Genomic DNA, 23,540 nt, shown 5'->3' with positions numbered 1-23,540 from the left:
TGTAGGGAGGTTAAAACGATACACAGAAGTAGAGATATCCCACATCTGTAGTATCGTAGGGAGGTTAAAACGATACACAGAGGTAGAGATATCCCACCATCTGTAGTATTGTAGGGAGTTTAAAACGATACACAGAAGTAGAGATATCCCACCATCTTTAGTATCGTATGGAGGTGAAAACGATACACAGAAGTAGAGATATCCCACCATCTTTAGTATCGTAGGGAGGTGAAAACGATATACAGAAGTAGAGATATCCCACCATCTGTAGTATCGTAGGGAGGTTAAAACGATACACAGAAGTAGAGATATCCCACCATCTGTAGTATCGTAGGGAGGTTAAAACGATACACAGAAGTAGATTTACCCACCATTTGTAGTATTGTAGGGAGGTTAAAACGATACACAGAAGTAGAGACATCCCGACATCTGTAGTATTGTATGGAGGTTAAAACGATACACAGAAGTAGAGATATCCCACCTTCAGTAGTATTGTAGGGAGGTTAAAACGATACACAGAAGTAGAGACATCCCGACATCTGTAGTATTGTACGGAGGTTAAAACGATACACAGAAGTAGAGATATCCCACCTTCAGTAGTATTGTAGGGAGGTTAAAACGATACACAGAAGTAGAAATATACCACCATCTATAGTATCGTAGGGAGGTTAAAACGATACGCAGAAGTAGAGATATCCCACCATCTGTAGTATTGTAGGGAAGTTAAAACGATACACAGAAGTAGAGATATCCCACCATCTGTAGTATTGTAGGGAGGTTAAAACGGTACACAGAAGTATAGATACCTCAGCATCTGTAGTATTGTAGGGAGGTTAAAACGATACACAGAAGTAGAGACATCCCGACATCTGTAGTATTGTATGGAGGTTAAAACGATACACAGAAGTAGAGATATCCCACCTTCAGTAGTATTGTAGGGAGGTTAAAACGATACACAGAAGTAGAGACATCCCGACATCTGTAGTATTGTACGGAGGTTAAAACGATACACAGAAGTAGAGATATCCCACCATCTGTAGTATCGTAGGGAGGTTAAAACGATACACAGAAGTAGATTTACCCACCATTTGTAGTATTGTAGGGAGGTTAAAACGATACACAGAAGTAGAGACATCCCGACATCTGTAGTATTGTATGGAGGTTAAAACGATACACAGAAGTAGAGATATCCCACCTTCAGTAGTATTGTAGGGAGGTTAAAACGATACACAGAAGTAGAGACATCCCGACATCTGTAGTATTGTACGGAGGTTAAAACGATACACAGAAGTAGAGATATCCCACCTTCAGTAGTATTGTAGGGAGGTTAAAACGATACACAGAAGTAGAAATATACCACCATCTATAGTATCGTAGGGAGGTTAAAACGATACACAGAAGTAGAGATATCCCACCATCTGTAGTATTGTAGGGAAGTTAAAACGATACACAGAAGTAGAGATATCCCACCATCTGTAGTATTGTAGGGAGGTTAAAACGGTACACAGAAGTATAGATACCTGAACATCTGTAGTATTGTAGGGAGGTTAAAACGATACACAGAAGTAGAGATATCCCACCATCTGTAGTATTGTAGGGAGGTTAAAACGATACACAGAAGTAGAGATATCCCACCATCTGTAGTATTGTAGGGAGGTTAAAACGATACACAGAAGTAGAGATATCCCACCATCTGTAGTATTGTAGGGAGGTTAAAACGATACACAGAAGTAGAGATATCCCACCTTCTATAGTATTGTAGGGAGGTTAAAACGATACACAGAAGTAGAAATATACCACCATCTATAGTATCGTAGGGAGGTTAAAACGATACACAGAAGTAGAGATATCCCACCATCTGTAGTATTGTAGGGAAGTTAAAACGATACACAGAAGTAGAAATATACCACCATCTATAGTATCGTAGGGAGGTTAAAACGATACGCAGAAGTAGAGATATCCCACCATCTGTAGTATTGTAGGGAAGTTAAAACGATACACAGAAGTAGAGATATCCCACCATCTGTAGTATCGTAGGGAGGTTAAAACGATACACAGAAGTAGAGATATCCCACCATCTGTAGTATTGTAGGGAGGTTAAAACGGTACACAGAAGTATAGATACCTCAACATCTGTAGTATTGTAGGGAGGTTAAAACGATACACAGAAGTAGAGATATCCCACCATCTGTAGTATTGTAGGGAGGTTAAAACGATACACAGAAGTAGAGATATCCCACCATCTGTAGTATCGTAGGGAGATTAAAACGATTCATAGAAGTAGAGATATCCCACCATCTGCAAGAATAATAATTAAGGATACTCCATCCTCGGTATTTTTTATTGGTGATTTAAACAAATATAATAATTAAGGATACTCCATCCTCGGTATTTTTTATTGGTGATTTAAACAAATATAATAATTAAGGATATTTCATTCTCAGTATTTTTATTAATGATTAAAACAAGTTGAATAATTAAGGAAATTTCATCCTCAGTATAATCATATTTTAGTTGATATGACTGAAGAATTAAGTATGCGATTGTTGATGAAGGTTGTCTGTAAATATGTGTTAATGGCGTCAGAGATAAAGAAAACAAAAACCATTACGTTAGTTTGAGAAGATCACAGCTGTATATTGTATGATGAAATTCAAGATCTAATGAGTATTGACTTTAGCGAACACACTCTTTTTGAATTGGAACGGTAATAGAACATCTGGATATTTCCGGGAATTATTATGTAAGCTGCTTCAAAACGGAAGATAAATATGTAAAATGCTTCTTACCTGTGTATTTTTACGTTTCACTTGACATCGTCTAACTGAATTTTAGTCTAGCTGATATGCTAACCTAAATAGTATGTGTATTGACTAATGAATATTTTTGAACATTGACATTTTTCCAGATGAAAAATTTCTTCTCAACTGAATGCGGAAACGACCGTTAAGCTGGCAGAGTTCAGGTTTAGTATAACATTGGTGTGACCTCAGAACTTTGACCTTTGACCTACGCATTTGTAGTCTCCTCTGCGCTCTGTTTGATACGCCCCCAATATCTGTTATTTATTGAATTATGAAATGAAATGATATATCTAAATAGCTATCTTATCGTTAGTCACATCACAAGAAGGCATGCTTGTTACTAATCTAGTTTTTTTTTAAAAAACACCACACTACTCTTTAGACAAATCTTACCAATATCTCTGTAGAACAGTATTATCGTATTTGCATAGTGCTACTTAGTGAAATTGTCAGATTCTCCAAACAGAATTTTAAAAAATGAAATTACGTTATTACGTCACTTGTAATTATCGAACCGAACAACCTACACTTACACAGACAAAGTTTCCATTCTTTCAATTTCCGAGAATTTTCTAAAGCAAAGTAAGAGGAATAACCATTGTCATTGTGTTTCATATATCATTTGCAGGTTAGTATTAACTTGGCATTGCACTATCATGGAAAAATCTTCTTAATGTTTCCTATATTTTACTCCAGTAAAATCACGTGGATTATATTAGTTTTAATTGTTTCTTATTAATTGTTATATTTGTTTTTTTTATTATTTTAATTACGATATTGCACTTATTTCAGTTATGATGAAAGTGATGCTATTTGAGATAAATATTTTTTGTGAACCTCGTCGTCTCTGAGGTATCACTAAGGAAGAAACTATATGTAGCCCTTTGCTTCAGTTCATTCCCTGCTAATTTCAATGTCAGATGCTTTAAGAACTTTTTATCTAAACAGTCAATCAGACTGTTCTAATTAAACGTAACTATGTCTGTAATCTGATTGGTTAAAACCGTAAGTACTTAATTATCATTGCTTAAGCCACCCTTCCATTATCAGCTATCACAAGCATGAAGGAAGCTTAGCGTCACGTGATGCTTCCCGGCACTCTCTTCTACTTCCGCTTACCATTCTGGTCACACCATTGTTGCACTATCCTTAACGTTGCCTTTTTTGTTGATTTTGTCCCAGCGTTGTAACTATTCTGTTGTTCAAGTGTTTTAGGTTCCGATTTGGTATCGTGAAAACTACATTTGTGTAGTACAGCTTGTTGCTTAAGTAATGTTTAGTTATCGTAAATAAACTTTCAACGTTCATATCATGGACGTTGCAGACTCGACATACGTGTAAGAGGTTTTGGAATTTAAAATCTGTGTCAAAAAGGCAAGAAATACACTGCCAGTGTCACAATAGCAATTTGTTCAGTTACTTGAGGAAGATCTGTTTTCAAACTTTGCTAAAAGCTCTGTAGTTTTATAAGTACAATGAGACCGATATCCTAAACAACTGACAAATCAAAATTCGTAAGAATTGTCGATATTGCAACAGAATAAATTCTTATCTTACCGGAAAGAAAATAATCGATAGTATGACCATTTCTAGGTTATACTGCGGCCATTTGTCGACGTAATCGGCTACTGTGGCATTAAGATATAAACTTTATATACCTTGTACGTATGCTTGTTTGTGCATCATATTGACTTGCCTTGTACATCTTTCCACAGAGGGCTTCGTCACCCCCGTCATATCTCCATGCGGTTTACGAAAAGTCACAGCCCACTCCAGCCCCTCTCTTGTAGATCCTCCTCCTTCAAAGAAGAAATCTATTTTGAAAAAAGACATCAATGATGCAGAAGACACAGAAAATCTATTATCGCCCCATGCACGTGATCAGGATCTTACTCCTAGTGGGAGGCACGCGTTTGATGATATATCCTGTTTAAGACATGATGTGTATCAGGGATACATCCCGAATACACGTGATACAGGCGTGATGTCTCGGGGTGTGTATAGTGACGAAAATCTACCTCCAAATCGTGTGTATACGTCATCAGAGTGTGTGCTCCCGCAGATACATCCTCCAGTATACTCACCACAAGACAATTTCGATGACTTGAGTTTTGCGGATATGCACGACCGAATTGAAGAAGACATTGACTTCAGTGATAGTGTAGGAACCCCTAATAAAATGAATATTTGGAAGCAAAGTCAGTGTCAGAATGTCCCATGGCAAAACGATACAAGCCCTTCTGATAACTTCGACATCGAGGAAAGTTTACTGAGCTCGAATTCTATAGGTCGATCACAATCAGATGCTAGTCTTTCGTCTCCGAATCTGCTGCGGTTGTCTCCCCTTCACTATTCTGATTTGTTTGACATGAAAAGCGGAAATGATCAGTTCTATCATGAATATGGTAATGACGACGGGTCAGAGAAGGATGAACAGAAAGGTATGCAAATAGACTCTTTAATGAACAACGTAAACACTCGACAATCATCAGATGGGATATCGGATCCTTACACCTCACCCGAGGCCAGCGGATGAGACAGGTATTTACATCCATCCATTCACACACTCACACCCCCCCACACACACACACACCCACACCCACCCAACACACACACACACACACACACACACACACACACACACACACACACACACACACACACACACACACACACACACACACACACACACACACACACACACACACACATTTTTTTTTATTAATTTTATCTATAATGACATGCATTGATTATTTTTTGTCTTGCAAACGACATTTACTGAACATGTCCTTTTAAAATTAAACGATCCACTTATTTTGATACAATGTTTGTCTAACATTCATTGTTATTTTTTAATTAACAATACTTTTTTTTTTATTTTATGGTTTTGTTTTGTTGAAGCCGGAAAATATGTATGTTTGTGTATAACCTGATTACCTTGATTATATTAAAGGCGTATCAATTTGTATTTTCAGGTCAACGCTACAGTGACCCTGCTGATTAACATTGGCTTGTTATTCGGAACATATATGATATGGCTTCCATTTATTGTAATTAAAACGAACGTGCGTGATACTGTCAAAAACAATGCAGATGTGACCACACGTGGTGATGTTTTGAAGCATAGGTGACAGACACATCACGTGACTAAGTTATAAAAAATCAATTGTTAGTGCGTATCTTATAGCATATATAGATACTGATTATTAATTCTGACGTCCATTTGCCACTGACGTCATTGTGCTCAATACTTATTTCCATCAACAGTTGTGAATATTATTCGTTCGTTAGTTTATTCTTGTTCGGCGGGCTACCTGGAAACGTACATGAGTGCTGTGTTCTGGACCATCCTCTGATTCTGACACGTGTTACTATGGTTACTCCTCATTGTTATCCCTGTGATATGAAAGTGTGTTTTCTTCGTTACAATATTTTTCACTAGTGATGGTTATAATTCTGTTTACATCATCAACTGTTCTATACTAGTTTTATATACATTACAGCAGCCTTCTCTGTCCAGTTGTATAAAGTATTATATACACTACAGCTGTAAGTCTGCTGTAACCAGTTGTATATATAGTATTATATACACTACAGTTGTAACCAGTTGTATATATAGTATTATATACACTACAGCTGTAAGTCTGCTGTAACCAGTTGTATATATAGTATTATATACACTACAGCTGTAACCAGTTGTATATATAGTATTATATACACTACAGCTGTAAGTCTGCTGTAACCAGTTGTATATATAGTATTATATACACTACAGCTGTAAGTCTGCTGTAACCAGTTGTATATATAGTATTATATACACTACAGCTGTAAGTCTGCTGTAACCAGTTGTATATATAGTACTATATACACTACAGCTGTAAGTCTGCTGTAACCAGTTGTATATATAATACTATATACACTACAGCTGTAAGTCTGCTGTAAACCAGTTGAATATGTAGTACTATATACACTACAGCTGTAAGTCTGCTGTAACCAGTTGTATATATAGTATTATATACACTACAGCTGTAAGTCTGCTGTAACCAGTTGTATATATAGTATTATATACACTACAGCTGTAAGTCTGCTGTAACCAGTTGAATATGTAGTATTATATACACTACAGCTGTAAGTCTGCTGTAACCAGTTGGATTTTATGCACATGAATCTGGTGTTCGTTGTTAACCCCTATAGAATTGTTGGTGAACACCGAACTCTTGCCTCGACTGTTATTTTCAGACATATTCAGTATGCCTATCACTGCCACTAACCATTCTGAAACACCGCTATCATGGAACATCAAACTTGGTTGTTCATTGTTCAATCAAAATTTCAGTCATGAAATAGATTGATATATTTATTCTTATTTATGTATCTATTCCAAATTTCCTATTTTACGTCTAGTGTAACATATCATTATTTTGTCCAAAGAAATTAAGGTTATAGAACTTTTTGTCTTTTTATTAAAAATATTGAAGTTGATTATTTTGTATGGATTTTCTGTTGCAGGGTAACTGTTCATACTGTATTAAAGTTTGTCAATAAAACACAAAATTGTATAGTTATTATATAGATATTCTGTATCAAATCTATATAACTATGTAACTTCTATATAACTGATACACAGGTAGATGTAGATAGGTCGTCTATAAGTAAAACAAAACTGGAATGAATGTTAATCATGTATGAAAGTTTATTTATTTTCACCGGTATATGCAGAGTGTGTTGTTTGAGTTAAAGTTGTGTAAATATTTTATATATGGCTGTACCAATGACAGCTACACCCCAACATTTCTGTGATAGAATTGTGATAAGGTATACTACAAACTACTACGTCGCTATTTACGTGTTGTTCACTGCTGTCATTGGAGGGAGAAACAGGTTCTTCTATTTCTCACCGTCGAACTAATCAGTAATTCAATACCGACGAGAGGCTATGACACAGATAATCTAATAGATGTTCGTGATAAGGGCTTACCTTATCACAGGTGGCTGTTCATGATAAGTAGGACTTACCTTATCACAGGGAGCTGTTCGTGATAGGGAGGGTTTACCTTATCACAGGGAGCTGTTCGTGATAAGGAGGGCTTACCTTATCACAGGGAGCTGTTCATGATAAGGAGGGCTTACCTTATCACAGGGAGCTGTTCATGATAAGGAGGGCTTACCTTATCACAGGGAGCTGTTCGTGATAAGGAGGGCTTACCTTATCACAGGGAGCTGTTAGTGATAAGGAGGGCTTACCTTATCACAGGGAGCTGTTGTTCATGATGAGGAGGGCTTACCTTATCACAGGGAGCTGTTCGTGATAAGGAGGGTTTACCTTATCACAGGGAGCTGTTCGTGATAAGGAGGGCTTACCTTATCACAGGGAGCTGTTCGTCATGATAAGGAGGGCTTACCTTATCACAGGGAGCTGTTAGTGATAAGGAGGGCTTACCTTATCACAGGGAGCTGTTAGTGATAAGGAGGGCTTACCTTATCACAGGGAGCTGTTAGTGATAAGGAGGGCTTACCTTATCACAGGGAGCTGTTCGTGATAAGGAGGGCTTACCTTATCACAGGGAGCTGTTAGTGATAAGGAGGGCTTACCTTATCACAGGGAGCTGTTCATGATAAGGAGGGCTTACCTTATCACAGGGAGCTGTTCATGATAAGGAGGGCTTACCTTATCACAGGGAGCTGTTAGTGATAAGGAGGGCTTACCTTATCACAGGGAGCTGTTCGTGATAAGGAGGGCTTACCTTATCACAGGGAGCTGTTCGTGATAAGGAGGGCTTACCTTATCACAGGGAGCTGTTCGTGATAAGGAGGGCTTACCTTATCACAGGGAGCTGTTCGTGATAAGGAGGGCTTACCTTATCACAGGGAGCTGTTAGTGATAAGGAGGGCTTACCTTATCACAGGGAGCTGTAGATGTTCGTTACCAGGAAAGCTAATTTGAATTAAATGCCTGATGTAATAAATACTTAATCGAGAAAATAATGATCTGCCTGATATGACATGGAGTACGTATTTTAATATTTTGGCTGATAATTGTGATCAATTCCACTTCTTTTTACAAAGTTTTTGTGTCATGAAATCCGGGATCGTTTTGTATGCAAATATTAACGAACATAAAAGACATAACGTTGAATATTTGTGTCTTGCCACCATAAATCTATATCATGTATGTGATCACATAATAGGACGATACAAAACCACGTACAAACGTAGATATTATCTGCATGTTAACATCACGGGATGCTGTGTAATACATACAGATATGTTTCTAGTAAATGCATACTTTTATCACGTGATTTCTGAGGTAACACTTTCGCAGATTACATTGTGACGTCACTTTTGTCGACTGCGACTCGCTAATGGAAACTGACGTCATATATGTAAGGTTTGTATGTTGATATCTCGAGATTTATAGATACACGTAATATATGTATCACTTATATATATATATATATTACTGCTTACATGCTGACAACACGTGATGTTTCATACATTGTATATATAAATATATATATATATATATAAGTTGTATTTTTCACGTGCAAGTTATGATATCAAGCGAGTTTTACATCAGAGAAAATAAGAAGTACTGTTCCTATACACCTATATATGTTGAGGTAAGATAGATATCGGGGCCTCTAGTACTGATCTCACACACACCTGTACATGTTGAGATAAGATAGATATCGGGGCCTCTAGTACTGATCTCACACACACCTGTACATGTTGAGATAAGGTAGATGTCGGGGCCTCTAGTACTGATGCCCACACACCTATACATGTTGAGATAAGATAGATGTCGTGGCCTCTAGTACTGATCCCCACACACCTATACATGTTGAGATAAGATAGATGTCGGGACCTCTAGTACTGATCCCCACACACCTATACATGTTGAGATAAGATGGATATCGGGGCCTCTAGTACTGATCCCCACACAACTATACATGTTGAGATAAGATAGTTGTCGGGGCCTCTAGTACTGATCCCCACACAACTATACATGTTGAGATAAAATAGATATCGGGGCCTCTAGTACTGATCCCCACACACCTATACATGTTGAGATAAGATGGATGTCGGGGCCTCTAGTACTGATGCCCACACACACCTATACCTGTTGAGATAAGATGGATGTCGGGACCTCTAGTACTGATCCCCACACACCTATACATGTTGAGATAAGATAGATATCGGGGCCTCTAGTACTGATCCCCACACAACTATACATGTTGAGATAAGATAGTTGTCGGGGCCTCTAGTACTGATCCCCACACAAATATACATGTTGAGATAAGATGGATGTCGGGGCCTCTAGTACTGATGCCCACACACACCTATACATGTTGAGATAAGATAGATGTCGGGACCTCTAGTACTGATCCCCACACACACCTATACATGTTGTGATAAGAAGGATGTCGGGGCCTCTAGTACTTATCCCACACACACCTATACATGTTGAGGTAAGATAGATATCGGGGCCTCTAGTACTGATCTCACACACACCTGTACATGTTGAGATAAGATAGATGTCGGGGCCTCTAGTACTGATCCCCACACACCTATACATGTTGAGATAAGATGGATGTCGGGGCCTCTAGTACTGATCCCCACACACCTATACATGTTGAGATAAGATAGATGTCGGGGCCTCTAGTACTGATCCCCACACAACTATACATGTTGAGATAAGATAGTTGTCGGGGCCTCTAGTACTGATCCCCACACACCTATACATGTTGAGATAAGATAGTTGTCGGGGCCTCTAGTACTGATCCCCACACACCTATACATGTTGAGATAAGATGGATGTCGGGGCCTCTAGTACTGATGCCCACACACACATATACATGTTGAGATAAGATAGATGTCGGGACCTCTAGTACTGATCTCGCACACACCTATACATGTTGAGATAAGATAGATGTCGGGGCCTCTAGTACTGATCCACCACAACTATACATGTTGAGATAAGATAGATGTCGGGGCCTCTAGTACTGATCCCCAAACATCTATACATATTGAGATAAGATAGATGTCGGGGCCTCTAGTACTGATCCCCACACACACCTATACATGTAGAGATAAGATAGATGTCGGGGCCTCTAGTACTGATCCCCACACACACCTATACATGTAGAGATAAGATAGATGTCGGGGCCTCTAGTACTGATCTCACACACACCTATACATATTAATAGGAGATAGATGTCGGGGCCTCTAGTACTGATCCCCACACACACCTATACATGTTGAGATAAGATAGATGTCGGGGCCTCTAGTACTGATCTCGCACACACCTATACATGTTGAGATAAGATAGATGTCGGGGCCTCTGGTACTGATCCCCACACACACCTATACATGTTGAGGTAAGATAGATGTCGGGGCCTCTAGTACTGATCCCCACACACACCTATACATGTTGAGGTAAGATAGATGTCGGGGCCTCTAGTACTGATCCCCACACACATCTATACATGTTGAGATAAGATAGATGTCGGGGCCTCTAGTACTGATCCCCACACACACCACCTCTCCACATAAAATTGTGTTAAGTTTAATTCAAAGACATAAACACATGTAAGGAATTGAATCCAGAAAGTAGAATTATAAATTGCCAAATTTATATAATTAAGATATTGCCGGTATATGTGCATTTTGCACATGTAAGATGTTTAAAATTAAGTTAAAATTTGCCGGTTATAACTCGTTTTCGCCATTTAGGCAGTTGAATGGCCGCACATAATGACGTCAAATTCCATTTATAGAACTCTAGCGTAACTTAGTAGTTGAAAGTGTTTAGTTAGAACTTGCTACCATTATACAGAGGTGTGTTTTGTTGTTAGAAGAAGAAACCAACTTTTGGTTAACGACGGAATGAAGCCCTCTTACAGGTTACATGTATGTTTATGAATCAATGATCTTAGAAATGGACGTTTGTCATAACTATTTATCGAGTGAATATAATGTAAGGGAGACTGGGTTCTATTTAGTTATAGATTGGAGACCTACATTTACCGGTTTGACCTCAGGACGTTATGGAGTTAAATGGGTAGACGACTTCAGGCAATACGGAAAATCGAATCGTGGGGATTTATCTCTTAATGTTACAGCGACACGAAATATTTTGTTTGTGTGGTGTAGAGGTGAGAAAGTCTTATTTACAAAGTTGAGAGCCTGTTATAGAGAAATCGGTTTGTTTTGATACGTGTTAATTTTTTAGTCATCAAAACCATATAGAATTAGGATGAAAGGCGTTACCATTTTTACGTTTGGCTTCTTTTTACTGTTTTCATAGAGTAGCTGAAAAGAACCGTTTATTTTAACAACAGTGAATATCATTCATATAAATACCCTAGTAAAACATAGACACGTACAAATTTCACATTTATATAATAATCATGTTACCTGTACTAGGATAAAGATAAATACATACAACAGTAACCATGGATACGAAATTTTCATCTGTAGGTTCTAAAGTATTACGGACAGATGTCGTGTGCTGATTAGTAGTCATAAAATTAATTGACATGCGTAGATAGTAATTTTCCTTAACTGAGTGTGTGCCATGTTACAATGATGAACCATTGAGAATATATATCTATTTGATCAATCCTTCATACTTACAACATTGCATTACCTATATCATGGCCGTGTGTATTATATATATGTACAAATTTTCACATGTAAAATACCCGTATGCAAACCTTTAAGAACGTCCCAGCGTTCAGTGTGGCATACCTTCCATTTATCATGGAGTATGTAGTGGACGTGAAATCTGACTAGATGATTCCGTGAGGAGCTTACTTAAGTTTATGTATATATAGTGAGAATCTTGTTACCTAGCTTAACAAAATTGCTTGTCAGTTTATTGAAATTTGTTTCATTTAAAAAGTTTCACTATTTCATATGCATTGTTTAAAATAAAGGTTTTAATCCAGTTTGATTAAATGTTATTGTTTGTATGTGTGATTTTTTCTCTTTTTTTTTTTTTTTTTTTTTTGGGGGGGGGGGGGGGGGTATGTGTATATATATTAAAACGTGATGAACAACAGAAAACCAGAAAACTTGAGAAAGTACAAGGCGAATAAGACCGTAGAATCCAGAAGGGTAATATTCTGCTTTCTCAACAAAACCTTCTATGAGAACCTGTATACTACCGAACATCGCACACATCTAACTTCATATCACACAACGAAATCAAGAGGCATACTAATGGGTATCACACATACCCAAGGTCCTATCACACTAAAAACCAATCCGTCGTATTCAAGAAAACGTCGTACTAAAGAACCTCGAACACACGTCACTTTATATCACACTACAAACCCATCAGTCGTACTAAAGAACCTCGAACACACGTCACTTTATATCACTTTATATCAACACACGTACACACTACAAACCCATTTAACCACACTAAAGAACCTCGAACACATATCACTTTATATCACACTACAAACCAACCTGTCGTACTTTATATCACACTACAAACCAACCTGTCGTACTAAAGAACCTCGAACACATGTCACTTTATATCACACTACAAACCCATCAGTCGTACTAAAGAACCTCGAACATAAGTCACTTCATATCACAAAACAACCCCTCCTGGTGTACTAAAGATTCTCGAAAACATGTTAATTGATATAAAACAAAACATCCACCTGTCGTACTAAAGAACCTCGAACACATGTCACTTTATATCATACTACAAACCCATCAGTCGTACTAAAGAACCTCGCACATATGTCACTTTATATCACACTACAAACCCACCTGTTGTACTAAAGAACCTCGCACACATGTCACTTTATATCACACTACAAACCAACCTGTCGTACTAAAGAACCTCGAACACATGTCACTTTATATCACACTACAAACCCACCTGTCGTAATAAAGAACCTCGAACACATATCACTTTATATCACACTACAAACCCATCAGTCGTACTAAAGAACCTCGAACACACGAACACTCGAACACACTCGAATCACACTGTCACTTTATATCACACTACAAACCCAACACATGTCACTTTATATCAAACAACAACATCCACCTGTCGTACTAAAGAACCTCGAACACATGTCACTTTATATCAAACAACAAACCAACCTGTCGTACTAAAGAACCTCGAACACATGTCACTGTATATCACACTACAAACCCATCAGTCGTACTAAAGAACCTCGCACATATGTCACTTTATATCACACTACAAACCCACCAGTCGTACTAAAGAACCTCGAACACACGTCACTTTATATCACACTACAAACCCACCTTGCGTACTAAAGAACCTCGAACACACGTCACTTTATATCACACTACAAACCCACCTTGCGTACTAAAGAACCTCGAACACACGTCACTTTATATCACACAACAAACCCACCTGTCGTACTAAAGAACCTCGAACACACGTCACTTTATATCACACAACAAACCCACCTGTCGTACTAAAGAACCTCGAACACATGTCACTTTATATCACACTACAAACCCACCTTGCGTACTAAAGAACCTCGAACACACGTCACTTTATATCACACAACAAACCCATCAGTCGTACTAAAGAATCTCGAACACATGTCACTTTATATCACACTACAAACCCACCTGTCGTAATAAAGAACCTCGAACACATATCACTTTATATCACACTACAAACCCACCTGTCGTACTAAAGAACCTCGAACACACGTCACTTTATATCACACAACAAACCCACCTGTCGTACTAAAGAACCTCGAACACATGTCACTTTATATCACACTACAAACCCATCAGTCGTAATAAAGAACCTCGCACACATGTCACTTTATATCACACTACAAACCCATCAGTCGTACTAAAGAATCTCATCATGATATTGAAAACAAAATCTAAAATATTGATTTAACTGCGATATGTCAATACATGTATAGATATTAGAAAAGCAGACCCATTATTTTATATATATATAAAAAAATAGAAATTTCTTTGTAAGAAATTAAGTTGAATGGATCTCCCTGTTGGTTAAGATCGAGTTATCAAAACAAATCTGATCATTAAATCTAAAACTAAGTCAAGGTTTTATCAATGTGTTGGTTACATTACCTGATAATCATGGTATATTGATTTACCAAAATTTACAGGGCACCATTCCGAAACACCTGGTCTTGTTCTTTATGTACCATGATGCAGGAGACATTCCGAAACACCTGGTCTTGGTCTTTATGTACTATGATGCAGGACACCATTCCAAAACACCTGGTCTTGTTCTCCATATACCGTGAAGCAGACGACATTACGAAACACCTGGACCCGTATTCATGAAACCGTTCTCATGCTCAAGCATAGATTTTGTGCTCAAGCAAACTTTTTAATAATTCACCTAAATCATATAAAATAATACAAATGATAATAACTTGAAGTCCTTTCAATTTTTTTTTTTAAATCTTTGGTTTCATGAATACGGGCCCTGGTCTTGTTCGTGTAACGCGAGACAGGACACCATTCCGAAACACCTGGTCTTGTTCTCCATATACCGTGAAGCAGGAGACATTCCGAAACACCTGCTCTTGTTCTCATGTACTGCGAAGCAGGAGACATTCCGGAGCACCAGGACTTGCTCTCGTCTTTCCTTGGTCATACTTAATCTTCGTTTGATCGATTTTGAGACTGAACTAGGATTTTGTTGTCATGTCGTTGTCGTCTTGTTTCGCTACTCCTGATTCCAGATAACATTAAATGTGAACTGCCACTGTCATTCGGTATGAAATGTTAACCTGCTAGCGGTTATTCTAACATTGCTAATTTTAGAATATAAATATCGCATTATCAAAGCACGACATGATTTCAGTCGCCATACATTCTACAATTTGACATGCATTGCTGTCATGCATAACAAAAAACATCATTAATATTCTTATAAAAACAAATAGTTTATGTATATCGTGGGCCCCTTAAATTATTACAAAAGTCGTTTTGAGACTATATCAAACAGGGTCACAATGAAAATAAACACTATTTCTCAAATTCTACATTACAATCAAAATTTCTTCCATCAATATTTTCACAATATCATCACAGAAATAACATGTGTATTTAAACTGAAAGTTCCCTTAAGTGACCAGTAGGTTGTTATTTTTACCGATAGCAAAAATGGACTCTCCTTCGCACTGCGCGAGTGACATTTTACCTTAAAATTAAAATTTAAATCGTATTATTTTGACTTGACTCTTGGTGTTGGATGATACCACGCGGAGAAGGATCGATATTAAGGCCAAGTCTGTCCTGTATGAGTACAGGTCTGGAATGTGTCAGATTAAACTACGCGTTCCTACTGTCTGTTCTAGTCATCATGGGGACACTGGGGTCGTGTGGTAGAGCCACACCGTAGACAACCAACATTGTACCGTCTGTTCTACTAATTAGGAACACTGGGGCTATGTGGTAGAACCATACCGTAGACAACCAACATCGTACTGTCTGTTCTACTAATTAGGAACATTGGGGCTATATGGTAGAGCCATACCATAGACAACCAACATTGTACTGTCTGTTCTACTAACTAGGAACACTGGGGTCGTGTGGTAGAGCCATACCGTAGACAACCAACATTGTACCGTCTGTTCTACTAATTAGGAACACTGGGGCTATGTGGTAGAGCCATACCGTAGACAACCAACATCGTACTGTCTGTTCTACTAATTAGGAACATTGGGGCTATATGGTAGAGCCATACCATAGACAACCAACATTGTACTGTCTGTTCTACTAACTAGGAACACTGGGGTCGTGTGGTAGAGCCATACCGTAGACAACCAACATTGTACCGTCTGTTCTGCTTACTAGGAACACTGGGGCTATGTAGTTGAGCCACAGCGTAGACAATCAACATTGTACTGTCTGTTCTACTAACTAGAAACATTGGGGTCGTGTCGTAGAGCCACACCGTAGACAACCAACATTGTACCGTCTGTTCTACTAACTAGGAACAGTGGGATCGTGTGGTAGAGCCACACCGTAGACAACCAACATTGTACCGTCTGTTCTACTAACTAGGAACACTGGGGCCGTGTGGTAGATTCACGCCGCAGACTTCCATCTTTGTACTGTCTGTTCTACTAACTAGGAACACTGGGGCCGTGTGGTAGAGCCACACCGTAGACAACCAACATTGTACCGTCTGTTCTACTAACTTGGAACACTGGGGTCGTGTGGTAGAGCCACACCGTAGACAACCAACATTGTACCGTCTGTTCTACTAACTAGGAACAGTGTGATCGTGTGGTAGAGCCACACCGTAGACAACCAACATTGTACTGTCTGTTCTACTAACTAGGAACACTTGGGCTATGTGGTAGAGCCACGCCGCAGACTTCCAACTTTGTACCGTCTTTTCTACTAACTAGGAACACTGAGGCTATGTGGTAGAGTCACGCCGCAGACTTCCAACTTTGTACCGTCTGTTCTACTAACTAGGAACACTGGGGCCGTGTGGTAGATTCACGCCGTAGACAACCAACATTGTACTGCCTGTTCTACTAACTAGGAACACTGGGGCTATGTGGTAGAGCCACGCCGCAGACTATCAACTTTGTACCGTCTGTTCTACTAACTAGAAACACTGGGGCTATGTGGTAGAGCCACGCCGCAGACAACCAACATTGTACCGTCTGTTCTACTAACTAGGAACACTGGGGCTATGTGGTAGAGCCACGCTGCAGACTATCAACTTTGTACCGTCTGTTCTACTAACTAGGAACACTGGGGCTATGTGGTAGAGCCACGCCGCAGACTATCAACTTTGTACCGTCTGTTCTACGTCCATGGAGCACTGAAACATTTGCTGATATGGATGAAGAGAACTGCTGTTCATGACTCAAAAGATGGATCACTACCTCACAAGCTCACTGTACGCCTACCGTTATTATTTTTTAAATCAAGGTGGATTTTATTGATAAAAAAATCCAGTTTGGTATTCTCTCACCAAATCCTTACATGACTGGTTTTGAGGGAGTAATACATTCGTGAATCAGAACAATCTAGTCACTGCAGCTGTCATAATCGGTATGGTGTATAGATTCCTCGGAGTGAAAACAAACCGTCTCAATGATTTGAAAAATTATATTTCTATGAAGTCAGCGTCTTTTTTTAATAGTGGAATTGAAATGTTTATCAATAGGGGGAAACATTGAGAATACAATACGGCATTTTAGAAATATACGTTAGCAAGAGCCCTAGATTACATATCTTAATGGCACCGGGAACTGTGTGGACGAATTTTCTGTAACCTTGACCTTAGAGAGAGCGCTAGACTACATAGACGAATTTTATGTAACCTTGAACTTAGAGAGAGCGCTAGACTACATAGACAAGTTTTATGTAACCTTGACCTTAACAAGAGCGCTAGACTGCATACTTTTACGGCACCAAATACTGTGTACACGAGTTTTATTTCACCTTGACCTTAGAGAGAGCGCTAGACTACATAGACGAGTTTTATGTAACCTTGACCTTAGAGAGAGCGCTAGACTACATAGACGAGTTTTATGTAACCTTGACCTTAGAGAGAGCGCTAGACGAGTTTTATGTAACCTTGACCTTAGAGAGAGCGCTAGACTACATAGACGAGTTTTATGTAACCTTGACCTTAGAGAGAGCGCTAGACTACATAGACGAGTTTTATGTAACCTTGACCTTAGAGAGAGCGCTAGACAAGATATATTAAAGTCACTGAGGGCTTTGTAGGTGAGTCTTATTAAACCATGACGTAAGCAAGAACGCTAGACTAAGACTTAACTTTTTAAAGTCTTGCTTAATATTGTTTGTTTAGGATAATTGTATATTCCGACTGCTGGTTTGATGTATTGAACTCCCACACAGATCTAATACGGGTGACAACATCTATCACAATTTGTCACGAAGTAATACTTAGATATGACACGTGAATTCTTCATTCCTGTGTAGATATTGTAAATTACTAGTATAAGGGAAGATAGATTTGACATTTTTCAGTAAGCCTACGTTAATACGATTTCCACACTGGCGAGGTATATAAAACAGACCTTAACACTTGTCGCCCAACACAAGAGCAGGGAACAATATGGCGACGATCCGTGTGGTTGCGATTTTTCTAATAGGAGTTGCAGCAGTGACTGGGGCGAACAATGTGGAGACTAGGGATGAAGCAGACCGGCAACAGGACGGATATTTTGAAGAAAAACTGTTACAAGGACAATCGGCAAAGATAAACAGAGCAGTCCAGTCTCATAACGGATCTCATGCATATACTACGTCACAAAATGTTACCACCGGACACAACGCCCATAATACTGGACACAACGCCCATAATACAACCGGACACAACGCCCATAATACTGGACACAACACCCATAATACAACCGGACACAACGCCCATAATACTGGACACAACACCCATAATATAACTGGACACAACACCCATAATACTGGACACAACACCCACAATACAACCGGACACAACGCCCATAATACTGGACACAACACCCATAATATAACTGGACACAACACCCATAATACTGGACACAACACCCACAATACAACCGGACACAACGCCCACAATACAACCGGACACAACGCCCATAATACTGGACACAACACCCATAATATAACTGGACACAACACCCATAATACTGGACACAACACCCACAATACAACCGGACACAACGCCCACAATACAACCGGACACAACACCCATAATACTGGACACAACACCCATAATACAACGCATATCTCCGGACACAACACCCATAATGCAACCGGACACAACACCCATAATACAACGCATACCTCCGGACACAACGCCCATAATACTGGACACACCGCCCACAACACGACCCAGCATGGTAAGATTTAAGCATTTTATTAAGCCAAACTGCCCATAAGTTTGTGATAATCTTCATATTCCAGAAAGAAAATTAGATAACAAACTTAAAGTGCCTTAGACGTTCACGCAATTAAATGTCAAGAACGATTTACATTCCGCCGAAGATAAATAGAATACACGGTCAGTGTCTTCAAATATAAGCTCTACTTTGGCGAGGATGAAGCAAGACATAAGTGGCGAGTCTCTGGCGACCTGCAACACTGATTGTAAAACCAGACCATCAAATCTTCATCCGTTTTGTTGATAATCATTACGCTTATTTTTTTCCTGCTGGCGTACGTCAAAATGTTTTCTCCGCGCTGAAATATAGTTCCAAACTTCAACGAATATGTCAGTGATTTTTTTAATGTTCGTTACAACATATCAGACTTGTTTTTTTAATATTATTAAGCATTATATTTATGTAAATTTCAAGAAGTGCTAATACAGCTTTTTACCGCCACTGCCGAATTTCGCAGAAATTTATGTGGCAGATGTATTCTTACGATGGCAGCAGCAAGTTACAGGATAAAAATGCCCAAACCTTCAACATGGGCCGGACTATTTAAACATCGACAATGTATTACAATATTGATCAATCATTAGGATTGATAAAGACTTTCATTGGCGATATGGTGGGAGGTGTGAGAATATATATATAAATACATTATATAACAATTTTATGTAATGTTCTAAACCTTACATGTTTATCTTATATCCTAATCATACAGTTTTATCATCAAATTATAGAATATGTTGATCTAGATATGTCTTAGCCCGCGGTATTACACTATAAGGCAGCCCATATCGACCATATCTGTTTAGTAGCTACGGCTTATCGGTTCTATATATTCGCGTTTTCTAAATCATGTATTTTTTTTATTCTTGACCAGGGACCGCTACCGTTTATCACCCTCCAGCCGTCGGATTTCACGTCACACTTACAACGGATTTTCTTACCATTCCTCATGTAGAAACAGTTGTGTTGAACCATCTTTTAGTTAACCAAGGACGAGCGTATGACGTCACGCACGGACATTTCACAGCAAGTGTCTCCGGGTTATATTCCTTTACAGCTAACATCCACTTCAGAAGTTCCAACACTGCTGAATTGAACGTCTCCATTGTTAAGAATGGAGATGATATTGGTCTTCTATATTTGTTCGGTTCTGGCACGTCGATCAGGTCAACAGTCGTGTTTCTTGACGTCGGAGACATCGTTTGGCTGAAGAACAACGTCGATAATTCTCCCAAGATCTACGGAGGTGGACGTAGTACATTCTCCGGCTTTCTGATAGCACCTGTCGATTAATATTCAAAGCAATGGTGAATGTGACGCAGAGTGTAGTACTTTTGTTTCCGATTTCGTCCTATTAATTAACATTAATTTCTAATATGTTAATTATTGATTCTCGCGCGTTGTTAATGACGTTTTGCTAATTGAAACTACATGTTTTATGTAATTATTTCTTGTCGCTGTCTGTAGCGTGTGTTTGTGATCCTTCTTGTCAAATAAATATTACGTATTTAGACAATATGTTGTTATATTCATTGTTCTGGATAATACCAAATTCGAGTAAAGTATTATTTAGAAGTCGTGTCTCGGTTGTCATCACGCCATCCAACTGTCACAATGAGTACAGAAGTTCTTATTACAAAACTAGTAGAAGATTAGAGTGTGACATTTAATGATTACACGGTCGCCTTCATCTGATAACACAACCAGTAGAAGATTAGAGTGTGACGTTTTGATGACTACACTGTCACCTTAATCTCATAACACAACCAGTAGAAGATTAGAGTGTAACGTTTCAATGACTACACGGTCACCTTCATCTTATAACACAACCAGTAGAAGATTAGAATGTGACGTTTTAATGATTACAGTCACCTTCATCTTATAACACAGTCTTCTTCGACTGTACTATAATTCTTTGTACACTATGGTCGAAAATAGTGTGACGAGATGGTAAACAGATTATAGACCAACAAATACACAAGATGGTAACAATGTTCTGTAGTCAATTCGGTCTTAGTGTACGTCATTGAAACGCCACACTTTAATCTTCTACTGGTTTTGTTATAAGAACTTCTATTCTATTACCAACTACACAAGATGGTAACAATGTTCTGTAGTCAATTCGGTCTTAGTGTACGTCATTGAAACGTCACACTTTAATCTTCTACTGGTTTTGTTATAAGAACTTCTATTCTATTACCAACCTCAAGAAAATGTTCCAAAATATCACGTGTACGTGTTTTAATTTCAATCATGCCGATTCTAAAAATACTCATTTTCTGCCAGAAACCAATAAAATGACAATGGTATTCAATGTGGATCGTTTCTCGTTTGGAAGGACATTTTACTCCATAGCAAGCTGCAGCCTTTTGGGGTCTAAAGTTGTCAATCTATCTGTGGCCTGTTATTCTTTACGGTATTCCGATGAATGATTCTCTTCACAGGCACAGCTACATCTACTGTTTCAAAATCGTCCTATCTAACTTCTAGACAACTGAACTTAAAAATATGATTTTACTACCAAGTTTGAATTATTTTATTAATCCGTAACGTTTATTACATATTTGCCGGTGAAATATAGAAATTTTGATAAAAACACATCAAAAAGTGACGATTTAAGTTGTCCAGTTGCATTTGCCGCTACGTTGTAAGTATAAGTTGAAAACCTTTCCATTAAAACCTGTTTAAGTACATGTAAGTCACAATCACATACATTATAACTGATCTTTTTTCCGTGACATTTTTTTTAAGTTTAAAAATAACCTAAAGAACCAACCAACAAACCATCTTTAGAAAACGAGTCAACGATGATTACCGACAACAGGAAACCATTATTCATCCTTGGCAAATTGGTGATCATGCATGTACAAGCATAGCCTCACTTGTGAAGGAAAAAAACATGGACAAAATCTAAATAAATTTCACAAAACAGTTCACATCAAATATCTACAACGCTCTATCAACGTTTCCCAATCGTAATTAGAAATCAGTTTATTACACTGTTAAAATCAGCATGCTTATATATCCAAAATTAACGTTTATAAATAAGAACTATGATAAAATGGATGCGAGTTCCTTCATCCCAGAAAAAAACTATTTTAGTCTTTCTTTGTGTTGTATCGTGCTAAATCACCTAATATAACCTGTCGTAAAACACAGGTAAATCTCGGGTAAAATTCCAGTTCAAAAAATTTATATAACACTGAATTGCCATTGTTTCCTAAATCGTCACCTTTCTGTGGTATTCAAAAAATGTAATATTTGTTTACAGGTGTGTAAATCACATCTAAATATATATCAACATCTGTAACACGCGTTACTTAAATCTCTGTGAAAAGTTGTATACACTAAAATAAACATAAAGACACGTTATTTCTTACAAGCTTGTCAAACGTATAATTTGACAAACTCATTCTTCATCAAAGCCCAAGGTAACTCAGTGATATTTACATTTCATAGGAGTTACCTCCCTTCTACTTATTTCTTTTAAAATAAATTGTATTACGGATTAATACTGTTTTTACTCATCCATGTGTGGTTTTCTTCTTCGAAATTTGGATTCATATAACATGGACGTTTCATTTGCTACATTTGCTCAGCTGAAAATCTTCAATGTATTTTATAATACTTCTACCAGAGACGTATATAACACAAGTGTCTCTGCTTCTACGTAGCAAAACGGAAGAGTTATCTCCTCTTTCTCTTTAATTTTGTTTCATTGCATAGCGCTTTACTTTTATATCCGGTTTCAGCGGTCGTCATAGGTAACGACGGAACGGTTGTTACCTGCTTGTTCATTGGTTGAGGA

The 23,540-nt window shown here is 38.2% G+C and overlaps 1 protein-coding gene across 1 annotated transcript in view; it reads left to right on the top strand.

Annotated features, from left to right (window-relative positions):
- The window catches only part of LOC132556272 (potassium voltage-gated channel protein Shab-like), a 224,527-nt gene extending 211,758 nt beyond the window's left edge, over positions 1–12,769 (top strand). Inside the window, exons 7-8 of the mRNA XM_060220664.1 lie at positions 4,520–5,345; positions 5,780–12,769. Of these exons, the coding sequence (XP_060076647.1) occupies positions 4,520–5,340 (821 nt within the window). The 3' untranslated portion in view covers positions 5,341–5,345; positions 5,780–12,769. The remainder of the gene's footprint in view (positions 1–4,519; positions 5,346–5,779) is intronic.
- Positions 12,770–23,540: the final 10,771 nt, after the last annotated feature.

The sequence above is a fragment of the Ylistrum balloti genome, unplaced genomic scaffold (assembly GCF_031769215.1).
Source record: "Ylistrum balloti isolate Yb309-2 unplaced genomic scaffold, AGI_CSIRO_Ybal_v1 Utg369650, whole genome shotgun sequence".
Lineage (NCBI taxonomy): Eukaryota > Metazoa > Mollusca > Bivalvia > Pectinida > Pectinidae > Ylistrum > Ylistrum balloti.
The sequence above is the reverse complement of the archived record's forward strand: the minus strand, read 5'-3'. Positions and strand labels throughout refer to the sequence as shown.